Here is a 21428-nt window from a genome sequence, read left to right as displayed (position 1 = left end):
GTCTAACAATTAAGTTTGCGATTTTGTTGCAACAGTGTTGTTAACCTTTTTTGATATCAGAGAGATTATTCATTATGAATTTGTACCAACTGGACACACAGTGAACCAAGTTTACGATTTGGAAATGCTGAAAAGGCTGCGTGAAAAAGTTAGACGACCTGAACTTTGCACCAACAATTCATGGCTCTTGCATCACGACAATGCACCAGCTCACACGGCACCATCTGTGAGTGAGTTTTTAGCCAGTAAACAAATAACTGTATTGGAACACCCTCCTACTCACCTGATCTGGCCCCAATTTCTTTCTTTCTTTACCCAAAGATAAAGGAAATATTGAAAAGAAGGCATTTTGATGACATTCAGGACATCAAGGATAATACAACGATAGTTCTGATGGCCATTCCAGAAAAAAAGAGTTCCAAAATTGCTTTGAAGAGTGGAGTAGGCGCTGGCGTTGGTGCATAGCTTCCCAAGGGGAGTACTTTGAAGGTGACCATAGTGATATTCAGCAATGAGGTATGTAGCACTTTTCCTAGGATGAGTTCGCAAACTTAATTGTCATACTTGATATTTGTGGAATGAATAAAACAAAGGTGTGGTGAGGCTTATTCACTCATTCCATAAGCGTTTATTGAACACTTACTATGTGCTGGCACCTTGCTGGAAGCAGAGGGCACAGCAATGAACAAAGCAGACAAGTCCCCTGTGCTCCTGGTACTCACACCCTAGGACAAGAGCAGACAACACAAGTAATAAATGTGAAAAAGATAAACTGGTGACGAGGTTGGAGTGTGTGTGTGTGGGGGGGAGTGTCTATGTTTAATGGAGTAATCTGGTATACCTTCCTGAGGGACTATCCTTTAAACTGAGCCCTAAAGGATGAGAAGTTGGCCATGTGAAGAGCTGGGAAGAAAATTCCAAGCAGAGAGGCAAGAGTGAAACACATATTCGCATGTAATAAGGACAGCTAACATGGACTGAGCTGTATGCCACTCTTGTTCTCTTGAATCTCCCCTAACCCCATAATGAAGGCAGTGTTCTGATTGTGCCCATTTTACAAACAGGAAGACTGAGGCACAGAGAAGTAGTTTGCACACATGGTGAGCTGGGCATTGAGCCCAAATGGTCCAGCTCCAGAGTCTGTGCTGCTGAGCCTAGGCTACGGTCCCTCTTAAGTAGGAAGGGCTTAGCATGGAGCTTGACGCAAAGTAATAATCATTGCTAGTATTTATTGAGCACTTATTATGTCCCTTACCCTGTGATACATGCTTTACATGTATCAACTCATTTAATAAATGGTAGTTGTCATGTAAAGTCATTACTGAGTAATTATAGCCTCTGACCTCGTGCTGTCATCTCTGAACACACCAAAAGCATTGAGTCCAGTGGTGCCCGCTCTGCCTGGCTGAGAGTGCAGTAGATGCCTCAATTGATTGGAAGGAGACTGGCTTGGTGCTCACCCCTGTGATGCACACATGGGAGCCCTGCAGACTCCACAAAGTCCACGAGTGCAGGGACACCCTGAAGGGTGACGCCCGAGCTATTTAGAGCCCAAACCCTTTGCAGTTTGGTCAAGGAGGAAGGCACTCACTGCTTCCGCAAGGATTGCCAACCAGGCAGTTGTCCCAATCCCTCTCCACCCCCGACTTCCACTTGCTGGGAAGAGGGAAAGCGTTTGGGGCCCAAACATCAGAGTTGGTGCACTAGAGCTGAAGGGACAGCTCCCGCCGCCACCAGGAGAAAGCCAATCGTCCCAAACCTGGGCTTCTGACCGAGCTGGCGATGCCCAGTATAAAACAACAGTCAAGCTAGCCATTCTCTGGGTAGAGAGCAAAGCTGCCAAGGCCATTCCAGGCTCCCTGCGGCCGAGGCAGGGTCCCAGCTGGACTAAGGAGAGGCTCCCAGGATAGAGTAGGGAGCACCCGCCTCTGCAAAGTTCATGCTGCTTCGACCTTGCTGCTCCCCTAATGATGAATTTTCCATCAGATCTTAGGATGCCATAAAGAAAATCCTTTCTGGAAAGAGAGGAACTTGGGCCAAGGGGTGTGTGAGTGAGTGAGTGAGTGAGTGTGTGTGTGTGTGTGTGCGCGCGCGCGCGCGCGCGTGTACACATGGGATGGGGGGAGGGGGGAAAGTGACGGCCCCTGTCAAACTGGGCAAAGAATATGTCAGACGTGATGCTGTGACTTCTAAGCCCGGGTTATAGAAAGGATGCAGCTTCTCTCTTCCTCTCTCTCTCCCTCAACTCTCTTCCTTTTTTGGGTGACCACCCTACAACCCAGCCATGATGCTATGAGGAAGCCCTAACGAGCCCACAGGGAGAGGTCCCCCTGTGACATTTCCTTAGAGGAACCGAGGTCCTCAGCCACCAGCCAGCATTGAGTGAACGAGCCTTTAGGTGACCCAGCTGACACTGAGTAGGGCAGAGACAAGCTGTCCCTGCCGAGCCCTGCCCAAAAGACAGGTGTGGGAGCAGAATAAATGTGTGTGTTGTTTTAAACCTTTGCATCTTAGGGTGGTTTGTGATGCATTAGTTCACCACAACAGTGGGCTCCCCAAAACGGTAATCATGGTATGAACTCAAACACTGGACCTGCCTGTAGGATTAAACGAGCCATTTATAATGTAGTGAAGACACAGGAAATTAAGGCAAAAAGGCAAATGTGGCTCCTATCCGTCTCTCTCCCCTCTTCCAGTAGTGTACCGTCCGCTGATTTCCTGCTCAGGTCCAGTGCGTCTGGCCAGGCCTAGCTTTGACCTTGGCAATCAAAGTTAGTGCAAAACAGAGAGAGCAGCTGACACAGCGTCCCAGCCTGTCTCGGCCTGGGAATTAGCAGGTGAGGGTTCTCTCCTGGTATCCTCAGAGTACCTAGCATGTCCTGCTCGGACAGCCGCTGGAGAATGGCTTTCTCCCCAGGCTGGCAGGGACCTGGAGAGGTGGCGATGTGGCCACCTCAGTCCCTCATTTGGACCTGGCCACGGCTGTCTGGAGTGTCCTGCAGAAAACACGTCAGGGCCCCTGGGTGTCCTGCAGCTGCCACCAGGTGCCCGCCATCTGCCAGGACCCCTACGGCTGAGCAGGGCTGTCATCCACCTGGGCCCTGAAGGAGCCTGGAGCTGGCCTGGGTCTGTCCGCAGAGCAGGCCATGGGTCCTCTCCACAGCCGGCAGGGCTGGGTGCCCGGATGCTGAGGCTCACAGGATATGATCCGAGAAGAGCCGTGTCCACAGATAGTCAGTTCAAGGTCCAGTATGGTCAGTGTCCTCTGAGAACGCGCTATGGGAGGTCCAGAGAGGGGGTAGGTCAGGAAGCTTTAGGAGGGGCAGCTGGACGCAGGGAGAGAGTGTTGTCGAGACTGGGGATGGGAGGGACGGTGGGGATAAAGGACGGGGCGGAGGGTTTGGAGGAGGACTTCGCCGGCTGGAGGAGGTGGGGGGATGGCAGGAGGGCAGTCGTCTGCACAGTGAGAAGCAGAAAACTCAGAGCAAGCTCCTGTGAGGACAGTCTAAGACCTCGGGCAGCCAACAGGCTGAAACAGCAGCGCGAATGGTTTATAAGTCCCTGAAGAAACACCTTCCCAATGCTAAGGGCTATGGGTAATGGACAGCCCACCCGCCCTGCCCTTGCCCTGGTCTCCCAGCCTGACCACAGGGAGGGTCCTCAGGGCCCAAGTCACAGTGCCTTTAGGACAGAAGCAGGGGAGGCCCCAGATGGTGCACGGTCCAGGGTTAGACACCCAGATCCCACCTGCTGCCCACATTTTTTATGGATTCCACCTTCCTGGGACACTGACCCCTGGGGCCCCTGCGGTTCTCCCCTCCCAAGCTCACCGCTGTTAACCTTGTCCCAGACACAGACGGGATCATCTCAGGCTGATCCGAGAGTCCAGCTGCTGTAGGTGTTCCTGGACGCCAAATGGAATGGTGGGTGTCCACATCCTGCATGCGGGCATGGGACACAGGCCAGGTTATAGGCGAGACTGTGGCCTGGAACCCCCAACACAGTTGCCCCCAAATCTCTCCTCCCATCCCACCTGGCAGGACCAGGCCAGTGTGGGGGCATAGGGACAGCAGAGGCTAGGAACCCTGAGACCCCTTTCTTTAGACCTGGTTCTGCTGCTGACTTGCTGTGTGACCTCAGAAGGGTTGGTTAACTTCTCTGTGCCTTATTCTCATCTGTAAAATGGGTCTATAAGATCCACCCTATCCCTCTTAAAAGATATGAGTAATTATGTAAATGAAAGTGCTTTGAAAGAGTATAAAGTACTGGTATTGGACATCAGACATCATGGTAACACAGTAAGTCTGAGCCATATGAAACTGCCCATTTTGTAGGTCAAAATGGTTTATATAAGCAATTTCATATCGTTCAACCTAACATATTGACCATTTTCATGTACCACACACTGTTCTAAGTGCTTTATACATCGAGTCTAGTTGAGACCTCACAAAACTGCTTGCGCACATTGGTGAGGGACAGCAGGATTTGAGCTCAGGGCTCAGGGAGCTACCCACTGGAGTCACTGAGACTTACGCAAGGGTCTCCACATGAGGGCACTTTCTCAGGCTGGCGGTGAGCTGCTGGGCCCCGGCGGCCGTGAACTTGTTGTACTGGACACTGGGGAGAGAAACCCATCCTGGGGCCTGGTCCTCAGGCCCATCCAGCCCCAGACCAAGGCCACCACCACGCTCGACAACCAGAGCTCAGTCCAGCCCTTCCCATGATGCCAGAGGGAACCCTAAGGCCCAAGTTGCTGCCACCCACTGCCGTGGCTCCCATACTCACTCCAGGACCCGCAGGGACACCATGTCTGGAAGCACGTTTGCCAGGCTCTCAGCTCCCAGGTCACAGATGCAGTTATTGTACAAGCTGCCAGAAACAGGAGTCAGGGCAGGGGCTGGGGCGCAGCGCCCAGGGGGAGCCACACTCAGCTGGGGTTACTGTCCCAGTTTACAGAGGAGCGAACTGAGACCCCTTCTCTGTGGTCACGCAGTGCATCTAGGGAAGCAGCAGGACTGGGGGTGGGGGAGGGTAGCTTCCTGGCTGAGCCTTCCCGAGTTCAAATCCCGGTTCTGCTGCTTGCTGCCTGTGTGACCTTTGGCGAGTCACTTAACTCCTCTGTGACTCAGTTTGCTCCTCCATAACATGGGCATGATAGAGTAATTGTGAGAAGTAGTGAATGCCGGGAAAACACACAGAATGGGCCTGGCATGTGGAGTGAACTAAATGTTCGCTCTGGCTGTTACCTCCCAGGGGGGTTTATGAGGGTTAAATGAGTTACCATAGAAGGTATGACCAACACTGGGGACAAAGAGGAGAGAAAAGCCCAATCCCTGGCTGGCTTGGGTTTCTGTGGTATATTCACAGCCACCATTTTCCGTGTTGAAAATAGCTCAACGGGTGTCGCTGAGGCTGACTTAAGCTGTACACTTATTACTGAGTCAGCGAGCCAGGTGCTGCTCTGGTTCTAATTTCAAGGCCATGACTTTCCTGTGACAGCCTCAGGGCTACGCAGCAGGGCTGTGTGTAAAAGCAGCAGGTCTACACCAGATGAAGCAAAGTGGATTCAGGCTACACGCCAGCATTCCCTGATGTCACAAGCTGGCTGGTGCCAGGGCGGGCACCAGACAGAGGCTTTGCAATCTCTTCCTGGGGTCATATTAGAAACCAGGAGGCCCTTCCTCCCACGACAGGCAGAGGATCCTTCTCATATTTCATGGACGCCAAGATGCACGTGTTCATATTTGAACATCATTGAGATCAGGGTCTAATAATCCACGGAGTGTCACAGTATAATGAGCAGCGTTTTGTCCTCTTAATGATGTCTTAGAGTGGATGGCATCGTGGATTCTATGAAATATGGGGTTCCCTAAAGTGTAAATCAGATCACGTGTCATCTCCACACTCCCCACCCACTGCTCCAGTCACGGCAGAAAAACTCCAAACCCTCCTCCTGATCGCTGAGGGCCTCCCTGCATGATCTGGCCTCCACTTACCCCTCCCACATCACCTCCCACCCTCACCCTCATTCACTCTAGCCAGCCACAGTGGCCTTTCTGGCCCTCCAACACCCAACGTCTTTCCCACCTCAGGGCCTTTGCACCTGCCCTTCCCTCTTCCTGGAATGCTGTTCTCTCAGAGCTTCCCACGGAAGGGGAAGGGTCCCCTCCCCAGAGGTCTCCTGACCTCTGTGGTGAGTTCAGTACTCCTATTGCACCTCCTGGGCCCTCCTTAGTTTCCTTCCCAGCATGAATTGCCATTTTAAAATATTTTATTGATGCATATGCCTACTTGCTTGTTATGCGAAAAATTTGAAAGCAAGGACTACGTCTGTTTTGCTGCGAGTTGTATCTCCTTCTCCTAGCACAGGTTCTGTCCCATGGTTGATGTTAGAGAACATTAGATGCCCTGCACAGCTCTAGGAGATGCCAAGCATATAGACCATGACTTGCACAGTACACAGCCTGTACAGCTGTACTCAGTGGCCCTGAAGGGAAGGATAAAGAATGGATACATCGACAACTAAATGAACCAGGTGCTATATTCCCTGGGAATCTGATTCTGGCTGTCCTTGGCAGGTGATGAGGGCTGGGGAAGGAGAGGGAATTTCCTCCCAGCCTGATGAGAGAGGAGAGTTGGCAGTGCTGAGCTGAATCACTGGGGCTCCTGTCCAAGCTCTCAATTTCCTCATCAGCCCCCTGGTACGACCAGGGGGCCAGGCTGAAGGCAAAGAGGTGCTATGCCAAGGCCCACCAGAAGGTGGCAGTGTAAGCATTGAGTGGTGTGTGAGTGGGACGGGCCAGCCAAGGCTGCCTGAGGGTGGCCAGCCTTCTAGAAATCCACACCCCTGGACTCCAGAAAAAGTTCAGTTCCAACATCCCCGGGGCGGGGAGAAGGATCAATACTTATTGTGCACCAGGCCTGACACTGCACCAAGTGCTTTCCATAGGCCACTGGGATGGTGCCCATTGTCCAGATGGAGAAACAGGCATTGCCCCACTCCAGGGGGTTGTGTTCATGTTGGATTTTAGGTCGATGCCCCGCCCTCCCAAGTTGTGCAACACCGATGCAGCCAAACAATCTGTAGGGACTGCTTCCAGGGTCCCAGTGCGCGACTGCAGCTGGCACAAAGGGGGTTCTGTGCCCTCCCCCAGCCCTCTGGCTCAGCGCCTGACCCATGGCGGGACCTACTCACCTCAGCCTAAGGAGGGACGAAGCCAAGGAGGGCAGGGCCTTAGCGAGCTTGCAGGCGCCCACGTCGGTGATGCTGTTCTGAGACAAACTGCAGGACAGCGAAGGGAAGGGCTCAGGGCCAAATCTGTACACCCCTTTCCCCATCAGCATCCATCTGCCACCAGCCCCCTCACCTCCCCTGGGGCAGAGCTGAGAAACTCTCACTTCCTCACAAGGTGGCCCAGAGCAGTTAACACATGACAGTGAACCCCGAGAAGAGCTGTGGGTAATGAACTGAGAATGACACAGTGGGCACACTTAGCTAACTCGATAAATAAAAGCATATTGTTAGGTCTTGTAGCTGAGTGGGATGATGGGGGTAAGCATGGAGATGAGAGAGAGAGAGAGGGGGGGGGGGAGAGATCTCCCCACCATGCCTGTTTTATGATTTTATAGCATCCCTTTTAAAAAAAAATTTTATTGGGGCACAGCCATGGTCATCGGTTACACATTGCTTTCATGCTACAACGGCATAGTTGACTCTTTTAGGGAGGGCGCAGCTCACAGTGGCCCATGCAGGGACCGAACCGGCAACCTTGGTGTTATCAGCACCACGCTCTAACCAACTGAGCTAACCGGTCACCCCCTTGAACCACTTTTTAGCACTGTCATGAAATAAGTGTTTGTGTTATTTGTGTAACAGCTGTGGGCTCCACAGGCAAAGGGTTGGATGTGCTTTGTTCAGTATGTACCCCTGTGCCTAGAGTAGTGCTAAGCACATGTAGGAGCTTAGTAAAAGTTTAAGTGGGAGAAGGGAATAAAGGGGGGGAGGAGAAGGAGAGAGGGAGAGAGGGAGAGAAGGAGGGGGGAGGGAAGGAAGGGAGGAAGGACTAAGGGAGGGAAACCTAGCTTACAGTGTTACCCAGAACACTATAACAATCAAGGAAATCCCTAAGTGAACTCTGCTGAATTCTGTGGCCATTCTGATCATGGTTATGAAGCAGAGTGTGGATAAATTTTGATGATACCTTCTAGGTTCAGTAAAAAAAAATCTTATTGATCTTCCTGCATCATATCCATCTCTTATTTCTGAAAGCCCAGAACAGTTTTATTTTGTTTTTTTTAAAGATTTTATTGAGGGATTGGGGAAGGGGAACAGCCAAGTTGTTGTCCTTCAGCCTTAGTTGTGGAGGGTGCAACTAGCTCTGCTCCAAGTCCAGTCGCCATCCAGCTCCCCATGGGCATCTCGCTGCCACTCAACTCAAGGTGCTGTGTTCAGTCTTAGTTGCGGGTGGACATAGCCCATCACCCTATGCGGGAGTCGAACCGGCAACCTTGTTGTTAGGAGCACGTGCTCTCACCACTGAGCCATCCTGCCACCTGTTGGCAGCTTAGTGGCAGCTCAGCTCGGGTGGAGCTCACTGGCCCATGTGGGAATCGAACCAGCAGCCCTGTTGATCAGAGCTTGCGCTTTTAACCAACTGAGCCACCTGACTGGCCCCCAGAACAGTTTTTTGGGGTTTTTTAAAATTAAAATGTACTATTTTGATATTTTACTGATAAATCCAAGTCTATGTCTCCTATTTCACCTCCTGATGTAACTTTCTGTCATGAAACATTGTTAACTTTCATCACTACATATAGTTTATAATTATGGATTTGTTTGTTTGCTTGTTTATTGTATCTCCTCACTAGAAGACTCTTGAGGTCAGGGGCTGTATTTGTTTTGTTTAAAGCTGGGCATCTGGGAGCCGGCCAGGTGGCTCAGTTGGTTAGAGAGCGAGCTCTGAGCAACAGGGTCGCCAGTTCGATTCCCACATGGGCCAGTGAGCTGCGCCCGAGCTGAGCTGCCACTGAGTTGCCAACATGTGGCCAGATGGCTCAGCTGGTGAGAGCATGTGCTCTTAACAACAAGGTTGCCAGTTCAACTCCCACATGGGCTGGTGGGCTGTGCCCCCACTCCCCCAACAACTAGATTGAAAGCGGCGACTGGACTTGGAGCTGAGCTTGCACCCTCCACAACTAAGATTGAAGGACAATAACTTGGAGCTTATGGGTCCTGGAAAAACACAATGTTCCCCTTCTGCAATTCCCCGATAAAATCTAGAAGAAAAAAAAAAAAGCTGGGTGCCCAGGCCTAGAATGGTACCTGCACACAGTAGGTGCTCCTTAAATATTTAATTAAATTAATACATGATTGGATGTATGAGTGATTAAATAAAGAAATGAATAAGTGAATGGATGAATGAATAGATGGACAAATGATTACATGGATGAATAACTGAATGTAAAGTGAAGGAAAGAATACAAAAGCCAGCTGGCCTCGCGGGGGCCAAGTACAGCAGGCAGCGCGGGCCTAACTCACTCACTTCAGTGTCTCCAGGGCTTTCAGCTGAGGGAAGGTGGCTGAGAGCAGCGCGACACCCTCGTCCCCAATCTTGTTCTCGCTCAGCGAGTCCAGGCTGCAGGTGAGATTAGATGGAGGGCCATCAGCCAGCACCCTGGAGGTCACCTTACCCTTCCTCTCCCTCCAACCTATCAGCGGCCTCCTTCCATCCTCCCACCCGTGGACGCACCATAGCAGACGTCTGCTCCGAAGCTTTCGAGAGCAAGTTTTCATCACCCAGGGGCACCAGCTGGCCAGCCAAGGGACAAGGTTCTAACTCCCAAAAGACTTGAATCCCTGTTTTACTTCCTGGGAGCCCCACGAGTTTGGGCAACTTTCTTAACCTCTTGAGACCTCAGTTGTACTGTGAGATCATGCTCTCCGACCCCACCGCCCCGCGGCGCTGCTGAGAGCAGCACATAAGGGGAAAAGAACTTCAAAGGTCACCAAAGGATTCAACATTTTTTTTTAATTATTGGGGATTCCCATCTTTTGTCCCTTCCTTGCAGCGGGGTCCTCTGGTCACTCGCACCAGATATGCTGAGGAAACAGCAGGACCAAGAGAGAGGGGAGGGGAGAGAAAGGCCCTTCTCTCTGCCTGGGCCTTCGGGGCAGAGTTTGGGGACGTCAGAGCCTCAGGTCGAGGGGAGGGTCCCAGGGTCCATACTTACTCCAGATGCTGAAGGGATGAAAAGGCCTCGAGGATCCTCACCAGTTTGGGGAAAGCCTGGGGGCCCATGACAGGGCCCAGCCTAGGAGGCAAAGAGCAGAGGTAAGACCCTGCAAAAGTCATGGCCCCTCAACTCCGCCCAGGGTGAGAAGGCAGGCCTAACTGAGGCCGCCTCCCCTTCCCTGCTCCCCACTGCCTTACCGCCCTTTACCCCCACCAGGTGGGACCCCCAATCCCTTCTTCTCTAGGCAGATTTCACGAAGTCCTCTCAAGTGGCCAGATGGGGGCACCCCAGCTTTCGTCTCTGAGTGGGGAAGTCAGTTCTCACTCGTGCCAACAGCTACAAGCAGGCTTCTGCCCTGGCCTGGGAAAGGTGTTCCCAAATGCTGGCCTGAGGCTACGACCAGCTCCAAGAAAGATGGCTTACTTATTTGACATCACATTTTAATAACAAATAGAACCATTTCTTGAGCACTTACTATGTGCCAGCCACAAAGTGTGTCCTTCCCTCAGATTAGATCTCATTTAATCCTCACAATGACTCTGAGCTAAGGGCTCCTCTTGTCCCCATTTTACAGATGGGGAAACAGAGGTCCAGAGAGGTTAAGCTAACTCGTACAAGGTCACAGAGCCTGGGTCGACATTTAGACCAGACTTCAAGGGAATGAGAAAAATTAAGGCAGGCTGTTTTGTTTTTAAAATATGCTTAAATGTACTCAATGTACAGAAAGGACTGTCTTTAATTCTGAAATTACGTCCTTGGGAATTTGTGACATTAAAATGTTTGTTCTTTGATGAAGTGGTGGTGCCAGCCGTGGTTATTTTGCTAGTGGGAATGAACGTACTTGATAAAAAGGAAAAGATGGAAACCGCACGTAGTCACCGAAATTCATTCTGAAATGGTATCAGTCTTTGAAACCCCAAAGTCTGGGAACCACTAGCCTCAGGGAAAGGACATAAGATAGGAGTCCAAAATCGGATTTCAATCTGGGCTCTGCTACTTCCCTATCGTAGAGCCTTTTGGGCAAAACCCTTCATCTCTGAATCTCAGTCTTTTCAAATCTGGCCTGAATCTTGTGAGGTTGTTGGAAGAATTAAGGAATTTATTCATCAAATATTGTTTGCCTACTGTATGCCGGGCCCCTAGAGCACGTCATGGAGCCAGCCGTGAATAAAACAGACAAAAATCTTGGCCTTCGAGGAGCTGACACTCCAGTGGGCAAGACAATCAAAGAAACTGGTCACCTGTTTGGTGTTAGGAGATAATATGTGCTCCGGAGAAAAGTACAGTGACGAATGGGGTGGAATTTAACTTTTAAAAATGGGGGGTCAGAAAAGGCCTCGCTGGTGAAAACCAGAAGGAAGTGAGGGTATGGGCTGTGCAGCTATTTGGGGAACAGAGTTCTGGGTGGAAGGCACAGCCAATGCAAAGGCCCAGAGGCAGGGCCATGCTTAGTAAGACTGAAAACCAGCAAGGAGACCCATGTGGCTGGAGTGGAGTGGGCAACGGAGACAGTACAGGAAGTAAGGGTGAAAAGGCAAATGAGGGCCGAATCAGTGCAGGAACCTCAGGATTTTGAGCGGCCCAGCAGTCTGACTTACAGGCAGAGGAGGCCCACAGGGTACCTGGAACAGTGGCTGCCAGTCATACACCCCAAATAGTCCTTTACTTCCTTCCTTCCTTCCTCCCTCAGAACTTTCTTGGGGCTTCCGGCCTCCAGGAGGCTTATCTCCTGGTTCTGGGCAGTTCCACCTCACAGCTGCTGCTCCCCAGAGCACAGCTCCGACCATGAACTAGGGGCTTTTTAAGCTGAAAATAATTAAAGGCAGACGGGCCCTCGGTGGTTCTTTTCATACATTTCCTCTTTTCAGCATCATTTTTATCTCTGCACAAATTTGGCAACTTGTCTCTGTTCAAAACAAGAAAGGCTTTTTCTGGTGTGCGGGGGAGCCGTGCTCAGAAGGAACAGAGAGCAGACAGCTTGTGGGTGACCAGCTGGGGACCTTGAGCAAGTTACTGAACCTCACCGGGCCTCAGTTTCCTCATCTATAAAGTGAGGGAGATAATGATTATCTCCCAAAGTAGATCTTGAAATTAATGAGATTATATATAAAATGCACTGAGCATGCTGTTGGTGTTTAATAATTCCCTCCTAGATTCCCTAACAAGGACCAAACACGAAGTTAGGTTTTTTTTCCTTTGTTGGAGCACGAGCCAGGCTGACCGGACTTTTGTGACTCTGGATAAACAATCGACACTCTCTGGGCATCAGTGCCTGCATCTGTTCAATGGGGAGATAATAACGATAATTCTACCCCTTGTGGCCTCCCCTACCCCCATTCCTACTCCTTTGTGGAGCTTTAATGCTTCAATAGCCTCCTCCAGGAAGTCCCCCATCTCCCCCAAGTCTGCACTGTTCCAGCAGGTGGTAACTGTCTATTTACAACAGACTACAAGCTCGCTGAGGACCGTGGCCTTGGTCGCCTGAGTAGCTCTGCTGAATGGATGACTTCAAATGCTCATGCTCACCAGTAAATGGGCTCATGAGCTTCACTAGCCCAGAGTGGACACACCCTTGTTGCTGGGAACTGGGGCGAGAGGGGACGAACAGTTCTGGGGACCCATCTGCATGCATTCTGGTGGCACAAGCCCAGCCAATGCTGGAGAGGAAACTTCGTGGGGACCCGAGACAATCCACCCCTTGGCTTACGCAAACTCTAGCTTCTTTAGGTCCCGGACAGCGGGCAGTTCCCTGGCTGTGTCTTCTGAGGAACTTGTTGTCCTGGAGAGAATGGGCAATGTTAGACAGGAGGAGGCTCTCTGCCTGTCACTGAGCCCCTACCTATGTGTCCCAGGATGCCTGCCCCAGTGCCCCAAATTCCCCAGAATGACTGCCTTCCTATGACTATGGCAGCCCCCCTTAACCCCCGTTAAAAAGAAAAACCTCAGGACAGGACATTATCTAGGCGTTACTGTGTGTGCCATAGGAGAGCCTCAGAGTGGGCACGCACCAAAACCCATCCCAGACAGCACACAGTAGGTACTCAAACAATGTATGATAAAAGCATGAGTGAAAGACAGTTGTTCTGTGGTCAAATGCCCTCTACCCTCTGGACTTTAGTGCTCTGCCACGTACTAAATGGGGACAATATTGGCTCTGGCTGCCTTGAAAGGTGGTCATAGGTGTCACCTGTTACCAGATGCAGCAGGCAGCTCATTAGCTCTGAGCAAGGGAGAGGCTGTCCCTGGCTTTAGCTGAGAAAGAATTAGCTACGTGATGGCAAGTTTTCAATGGGACAAAGTGATAAGTCCTGGGGGCTCTGCCTGGGTGGTGACTGCAGTGAGCGATCCGGGGTGGCCACTGCCCAGAGGAGGGCACGGGATTTCCCAAAGCAGAGGCGGCACTGGAAGTGCTCGTGGCAAATTAGGTTCTATATGCCACCAGCCTGCATGGCCGGGACCACCCCCCGTACCCTCACCCCCTCACCTCTGGATCTGCACAAGGTTGCCCAGGTCTTCCACATCCTTCACGGACTTGGCCTTGAAAGGCTCAATGGTGAACTTGTCTTCCACCGCCTGGAGTAGCTTGGCCTCCCCACGCTGTCGTAGAGACTCCCACAGCTCCACCGTGTCACTCAAGGCGGCCCTGTGGAGGGAGGGCCTCAGACCCAGGCAGTGACCGGGCTAGACCATAATGGAGGGGCAGCTCCATGAAAGGGACGTCCTATCTCTTCAGTTACTTTCCTTCCTCAGCTTGACCCCTAGCTCCTCCAGAAAGCCTTCCACGAACACTCCAGCCCTGACCGATTCCTCCTTTTTCTGAACGCCTACCACCCCCCACCCCCACCCAGTGGTTTTAATTTCCCTTTTTGCTTTGGCTACCAGGAAGCTCGGTGCTAAATTCTCGGTTGAACCACTACCGTGGTGTAGGACCTTAGAGCTTGGGTCAAGTATGTTTAGGGCAAAGGTGGGAGAGATTCTCTGGCGATTAGGCTGACGTGATCAAACAGATCACGGGAGGATTTAAACGAGCCAAATGAAGGAATTTAGATTTCATCCCGAGGGTGGTGGGATGCCTCTGAAGGGTTGTAAGTAGGGGTGGAATATGATAAGACTCGAGTTCTGGGAAGGCTGCTCGGATGGTTAGTTATAAAGTGGAGTGGAAGAGGAAAGCACGGAGGCGGGGAGGGCCAGGAAAGGCTGTGGCTTTCATCTAAACATGACAAAATGATGCGTTAACCAGGGGATGGAGAGAAGAAAATAAAGCTGAACCCGGATAAGCATTAGATTCTAGTCGTGGCCCAGTGCCTGGCACATGGCGGCCCTTCAAATATTGATTGAAAGAATGATGCTAGTAGCCCTCGCTGACGATGCGACCTTGGACAAGCTGCTGTCCCTCTCTGAGCCTCAGCTTCCTCATTCTAAAAAAAAAGGAGTCACTTCTGCACCCACCTGGCTGCTATACATAATAAATGAGACCCCACAGGGTGATCTCAGCATGGCACCAAAACCACAGCAGGTGCCCAATGCAAGATGCCTCTTCCCCTATCCGCTGCCCCCACCTGAAATGGGTGACACAGCTGAGTCCCACGAGGCTCCCCAGTCCAGAGGGGTCAATGCCAGTGCGACGGAGGTCCAGGAAGAATTCGCGGCCCGCCGCCTGCAGGGTGCTGCCCAGCACATGGGTGTCCGGAGGCGTGAGTCGGGTGCCCAGGAAGGATAGGCTGGCGGGGAGCCCCTGTACCACATGCTGCTTAAGGCCAGCGTCCAACGCCTCGTGGGCACAGTGCAGCAGCTCCAGCAGCCGCCCTGCCTGCAGTGTTCCCGGCTGCAGCCGCTTCAGGTACCTGGTGAGTACCTTCTGCTTCCTGTTCACCAAGGTGAGCGCCACTGGCCCTGCCAGGGCTCCCAGGCAGCGGGCGCGAGGCTGGAAGACCAGCCCGGCCAGAAAGCGCGGCACGCCATCCAGCCAGTTGTCATAGGGCCTCTTCTTCCTCGGGGTCAATGCCAAATATTGTGGCAGCTCCTTGTCCTTGATCTCACTGCTCAGAGCCAGCCACACAGCCCCCAGGAAGCACTGCAGGAGGAAGCTAGGGAAGGCCAGCTCCTTCTCTGGGGCCCCGGGGACGGGCTGCACCCAGCCTCTGGCCACAGCCCAGGCCCTCACCTCTTCCGATGGAAACTGGCCTTCCCGCAGGGTGCTCTGGTGTCTGCGGCCCAGCTCCCACGCCAGCCTGGCCAGCGCCTCCAGGGCCCCTGGGGGGCTGTCACGGGCTGCTGGGCCTAGTAGGCCAACGTACAGTCCCGTGAGTGTGGAGGGCAGCTCGGCCTTCTTTTCCAGCTCCAGGAGGGCCTCGGAGAGCTGGCACACGGCCAGGCACACAGTGGGGCTGTGGCTGTGACTGAGGAGAAGCGGCTGGCCCTGGAGGAGCTCCAGGGCTCTCTCTTGGTGGTGAGCGGCCCCCGACCGCTCGAAGTAGCTCCTCACATAGGTCTTGGCCTGCTCAGCGGAGAAGCCAGGCATCTCGAACAGGGCGTCGGCCTTGCTCAGGCTCTGGGCCAGGCGACTCCGGGACCGGGCTGTGAGCAGCAGAGTGCAGCCTCGCAGCAGTTTGCGTTGGAGGAGGCCGGCCAGCAGCCCCCGGAGAGAGCGGGGTTCCGCCGACGCGGGTCTGCATGCGTTGTGCAGGAGGCCGTCTTGGGCTTCGAGCTCCTCGAAGGTGTCCAGGATGAGCAGGACGCGCTCGGGCCTCCTCAAGATGTGACCGAAGACCTCGCTGTCCACCGGCAGTGGCTGTGGGCCCAGGGAGAACAGGAGGTCCTGCAGGCGGTAGGCGTCCCCCGGACGGTCCAAACAGTGGCAGGGCAAGTAGAAGACGAAGTCGTACTGCGGCAGCTGGCCGCAGGCCCAGGCCCGGCTCACTGCCCGGGCCCAACGGCTCTTCCCCTGTCCTGCCTTGCCCAGCACGGCAATCACCTGCGTTTCACGTGGCCGCCGCCGGTCACTAGCAGCCAGCAGCACCTCGGCCAGACCCGCGCGGGCTGGCTGCCGCTCCGCCCAGTCCAGGTTGGCCAGCTCCCTCTCCTGGCTCTTGATGCTGATCCTCTCCAGCCGGGTCCTCACCAGGTCCACCTCCACCAGGACGCCTTCCGGGCCCGCGGGCTCGGCCTGGTACTTGTCCCGTAGGGAGCGGCAGAACTGCTCCACACTGTCTAAAAACCCAAGTGGGGGATGTGTGTGTTGGGGGTGGGGAGCAGGAGGCTAGTGGCAAGACTGGCTACCATGAGGGCAGCAGAGAGGCCGCCCGGCCACCATCACTCGCTTCCTCATCCATTCACCACACGGTCTTCACCGGCGGCCCTCTTTATTAGCTGCCTCATTCAGGTACCCAGACACGCGTTCATTAATTCATTAATTCCCACACCCATTTATTCACTCATCTTCTATCGCTCGTTCACAACAGGGAGGCCATTAGTGGCATGTTAAGAGTTAAGACTGTGGAGTCCATGCTGGTGGTTCGAGTCCTAGTCCCATCACGTATTAGTGTCATCCTGAGCATGGTACCCCACGGTGCCTCGGTTTCCTCATCTGCAAATTGGGGCTAATATGGGGGTTGTTTGTGACGTTAGTGACTTAATATCTCCAATGTGCTTAGAAGAGCATCTGGAACAGAGTTAGCACTAGTAACTTGGCCAGTCTCTTATTTGCTCTTGTATTCCCACCTTCTCTCGTTCCCATACTCATCATCACCTTCTTCCTTCATCCCCTCACTCAGTCACGCATTCTTCCCTCATTCATTTCCTCGCTGTTGTGGGATTACTGAGGAGTAGGTAGGTCCTCCATAAATATTAGTCAAGTGTAAGTGAGTGGCACAGGGAATGCTGAAGTGATGGTGGAATCAAGCAAGTGAATAAATGAACGAATGAGCATGCCAACAAGTAAGTGTTGAGTGAATGAGTGAAGCGAAGCCAAATTTGGGCTTAGGCCTCCAGCACCCAGGGCAGAGGAACCCTGCCACCACTCACCAGGCCATTTTGGAAGCTTGCTGGAGACCTCGGGAGCTGCCAGGCATTGGGTGGAGGACACCTCATCCTCTGGAGATGAAGAAGGTGGGGTCAGAGTTAGGGTGAGGCACACCCAGGGTCTTCCTTCCCTCTGGGGCATTCAGTCCTCGAATATCCAGAGGGAAGAGCCGACTTGGGCTGGGTCTCCCCAAGGTGGAGGTCACAAGGTGTAACCCGAAGCTGTATCCTGCTCAAAGATGTCTTTCTTTGGCCAGCTGCACTTTTAAATTTTTTTTACCAATGTTTTAAAAATCACAATATCTATATAAAAAAATCAAGATTTCTAGATTCTGCTGACAGTTCAGAAGATCTGGCCACACTGGGCCAGTTTTCCTGCTGGGTGACAAGCTGGGGACAGCTGGTGACCCCGCTTAGGTGGACAGGAATTCTCCAGTTGTCCCCCTTGCCCACCCTACCTGCCCTGTTTTACATGAACACAGCCGCTTGTCCCTGCAGGGGGGCTGTTTGAGGACCTGACGCTCTGCGGCAGTTCATTCCCCAAGGCCCTGAATCCTGCTTCCAGTGACTCTCACTGGAGGTCCTCACCTATCGTGTTTGCACGGGACGTCAGGGCTGGTTCTGGCATGCTGGGAAGGTCAGCTGCGGATGGGGCGAAGGGGCTGGTGGAGCCGGGCCGCTCAAGGGACTTCGGGAGGCTGTGGACAGCTGGGCTGCTGGATGGGGGCGCTTGGCTGGTCTGGGGCATCTCACCTATGTTGGGTGGAAAAGGAATGTAAGAATAACCAGGTGCCCATCCAGGAACCCACCTGGCCACTCCCACCCCAAATCAGGCTGTGGGGCTTGGGAAGTCTGGGGGGAGGAGAACAGAACTTCCAAAGAAAGGCATTTCAGGATGGAGTTGAGGAAAGAACTCTGGAGTTATAGCTAGCTCCTGGAACCTCGGTTTCCCCATCTGTGAAATGGACACAGTCAGCTCATAGGGAGCTTAAGGCAAGTGCTACTACGGCACTTTTTCTGCTCTATGGTCAGTGCTCATTTTCCTAGATACCCAGGATGTTCCCCAGCCTCTGGGGCACCAGTGCATTATACAAAAACTGGCACGCAACCTTCAACGTATGCTCTTCAAGTGAGTGAAAGTGTTCCCTTGGTCTCACTCTCTCTCCCATCCTTAAGAGCCCAAACATGCCTTCCCCTGGACAATTCACCGCCTGTCAGCGTGGCAGTCAGAAGGTCAGGAAAGAAGGGAATTCAGAGAAAGCTGTGCAAGGATGCACACTAAACGGTTCACAAGGTATCCTAAAAGAGTGAGGGAGAGACTCAGTAACTCATGTAAGCATCTCCTATTGTTTGTCTTGTTAATGAGCATGTATTGATATTGTGATTTAAAAATAGAATAAAGGTTAATACAAAATAGAAGGAAAAAACTAAGGCTCAGTAGGGGGCAGCGACACAGACGGCCACACAGCCACTCAGTGGGTCGTGCACCCAGACCACCTTGGGGAGCTCTACTCCTCTGCTTTGGTTTTTGGGAAATGGGGAAAGGGAAAGGTATTCTGGGGTGGGAAAATCATGAGATGGTACCAGGCCACAACTGCCAAATGCCTGGGGGGAGGGCGGCATCGGGGAGTAGTGGGGTAGCAGGGAGAGGGGGTCGGGGGGGGCCAGGCCCCACTCACTCACCTTGGTAGATGAGTATACTGGAGACCCCGGTCCCAGCTCCTGAGATCTGCCAGAATCCCTGGGGCAGAGTGGAGAGAGTGGGGATGATCTGGAAAGGTCCAGCCGGGAGACTCAGGCAGCTCAACAAGGACCCGGAGGGGGGCGCTGCAAGACACCAAGGCAGTGAGGCGGGCCCTCCACAGCACCTCTGTTTGCAGTCCCGTTTTGTGATTGTCTGATGAACATCTGACTCCCTTTCTAAAGGGCTCCAGTCTCCTGGGATTAGCTGGGGCAGGAGGGGGTGACTCTGGTTGGCAGCGGGACCCCTGACCCTGGTGACCCCTGCCTTAGTCACTCCTCAGGCACTTCCGGGGAGGGGGCACGCCCACCTTCTCCAAGCCCCTCACATACCAGGTTTTAGGGTGGTTTCCTCCAGCTGGGTCTGGCTGGATGCTAGATCCTTGTCGAACAGAGTAGGTGGTGACAGGCAGGGCAGAGCCATGGGGCCACTCGCTGGCTCCACTAGGAAAGTGCCAGTCGTCATGGGCACAGCGATGGGCTCGGCTGTGAGGAAGGGGCTGTGTTAGCGGCTGCGTGAGATCTGGGTGGGTGCCTGGAGGGGCCTTCCTGGGGTGGGGAGGGCTCCTGGAGCAGGTCTCTCTTCTGGCAGGAGGAGGAAATTCCTGCCTTCTTCTCAGCCCTGGGTGAAGCTAAGCTGGCTTAACAGCCACTGTCCTGTGCCAGGCAGCCCCCTGCCCCCAGCCCTCTCCTTGTGACTGGGCCCTGAGCACTTCCTGAGACAGACAGCTAGTGGTGGCCCCATTAGGCCTCTAGGGTTATTGGCCTAGGCCTCTACCACCTTCCGTAGCCAGTCACAAAGCCCCTTGGGGCCCCTAAGAGGCCCCAAGCACTTCCCAATAAAAAGAACAGTTGTACCCCCATCAGACTGGGGCAGGGGTTTTTCTCCTCCATTTAATGGGGAGATCTACGAGGGTAGAGACTTGCCTTCCCCATCAGACTGGGAACTCCCTGGAGACAAGGAGTGCTTCTCCATTATTCTGGGGTCTTTATGGGCAGGGCCCCTATCTCCCACGTCAGATTGGAACTCTCTGAGGGCAGGGACTAGGCCTCCCGCCATGAGACTATTAATTAGCCTTTCATTCTTCAGTCTGTTCTCCACTCAGGGGCTGGTCTTTCCACCTTTGCAAAAAAAACTGGGTGGGAGGAGAAGGGAGAGAAAGAGAAGAGGGAGGGGAGGGGAGGGGAGAGGAGGGGAGAGGAGGAAGCATCTGGTGGGAGAAGATGGTGAGCTTGGGGAGACAGGCTCACTGAAGCCTCTGAAGAGAGGATATTAGGGAAGAGGCTTTGTAGGAGAAACTGTCTCCTAGCAGCCCTCGACATGCGCAAGCTATGGAACCATGATCTTGGTTTCAGTCTCAGCTCCACGTCTCACTAGCTGTGTGATCTTGGACCAGTGGCTTCACCTCTCTGAGCCTCAGCTTTCAAATGCCAGCTGACAGAAATCTCCCTGGGCCCACCCGTCCTGCTCACCGAGCTTCCTGTGCTTCAGGTCCGCAGGCAGCTCCTCGGGGAAGGCTGCAGAGAGAACACAGCGGTTATCAGCCCCAGGGAAGGGGTGTTCCAAGCCAGCAGGGGCTCCTGGACTCCAACAGGACAAACAGCTTTGCCTTCCATGGCTGGGATGTGGCCGTGGGGGTCCCATTCCCTCCCCTTCCATTGACCATTCCTGCCCCCATCATCTGTCTGCTGGTTTCCAAACCCTACCTCAAAGCTCGCAGGACAGGGAGGCACCGGAAGTGGCAGAAACACAGAGGTGACAAACAAGAAGAGTTTGAGTTTAAAAAAATAAAAAGAAAAAACAACCTGCTTTTGATCCTTGCCTAGCTATGTGTCTTTGCAGCACAGCCTCTCTGAGCCTGTGATCTCTCATCTGTGAAACGGGGGTGGGGGTAGATGAGGGGCAGTACATTGGAAATCAGTGTGTGAGTATCAAGGACTTAACACATCAATAGAGAGAATCCATTATGTGTCCCTTAGCCAGGGGCAAACAAATTATGGTCCATCCACCAATGAAATACCATGCAGCCTTGAAAAAGTGCAAGGATGCTGAAGGATGTATGGGGAAGTGTATCCGTGTCTGTAAATTTACTTTGAAATGTTCCAGATATAAAATGGATGGATGGATGGACGGATAGAGGGATGGACAGATGGACAGAGATGTGTTAAGGCAAATATATCACCAACATTAATTGTAGAATGTAAGTGGTAGGTATACGGTTATTTACAGTACAATTCTTTCACCTTTGCTGTATGTTTAAAAATTTCACAATAAAATGTTGAGAGAAATATTTATCAAATGAAAACAGAAAGAAAGGAAGGAAGGAAGGAAGGAAGGAAGGAAGGAAGGAAGGAAGGAAAGAAGGAAGGAAGGAAGGAGGAAAGAAAGAAAGAAAGAAAGAAAGAAAGAAAGAAAGAAAGAAAGAAAGAAAGAA

At 52.8% G+C, this 21428-nt stretch overlaps 1 protein-coding gene across 5 annotated transcripts in view; it reads right to left on the bottom strand.

The window, feature by feature from the left end:
• Positions 1–532: 532 nt before the first annotated feature.
• CIITA (class II major histocompatibility complex transactivator) overlaps positions 533–21428 on the bottom strand; it is a 54303-nt gene continuing 33407 nt past the window's right edge. For 3 of the 5 annotated variants that reach the window (XM_019650870.1, XM_019650872.1, XM_019650873.1), the window contains exons 6-20: positions 20467–20511; positions 19327–19479; positions 18937–19080; positions 17842–18006; positions 17257–17325; positions 14793–16443; positions 13718–13876; positions 12941–13012; positions 10231–10311; positions 9543–9635; positions 7196–7282; positions 4786–4869; positions 4534–4617; positions 3831–3938; positions 533–3276 (exon numbers count right to left, since the gene is read on the bottom strand). In XM_019650870.1, coding sequence (XP_019506415.1) covers positions 3863–3938; positions 4534–4617; positions 4786–4869; positions 7196–7282; positions 9543–9635; positions 10231–10311; positions 12941–13012; positions 13718–13876; positions 14793–16443; positions 17257–17325; positions 17842–18006; positions 18937–19080; positions 19327–19479; positions 20467–20511 — 2963 coding nt within the window. In that variant the 3' untranslated portion in view covers positions 533–3276; positions 3831–3862. Of the gene's footprint in view, positions 3277–3830; positions 3939–4533; positions 4618–4785; positions 4870–7195; positions 7283–9542; positions 9636–10230; positions 10312–12940; positions 13013–13717; positions 13915–14792; positions 16444–17256; positions 17326–17841; positions 18007–18936; positions 19081–19326; positions 19480–20466; positions 20512–21428 lie in introns of those variants that run through there. The other 2 variants (XM_019650871.1, XM_019650874.1) reach the window with 2 other exon arrangements.

The sequence above is a fragment of the Hipposideros armiger genome, unplaced genomic scaffold (genome assembly GCF_001890085.2).
Source record: "Hipposideros armiger isolate ML-2016 unplaced genomic scaffold, ASM189008v1 scaffold_149, whole genome shotgun sequence".
NCBI lineage: Eukaryota > Metazoa > Chordata > Mammalia > Chiroptera > Hipposideridae > Hipposideros > Hipposideros armiger.
The sequence above is the reverse complement of the archived record's forward strand: the minus strand, read 5'-3'. Positions and strand labels throughout refer to the sequence as shown.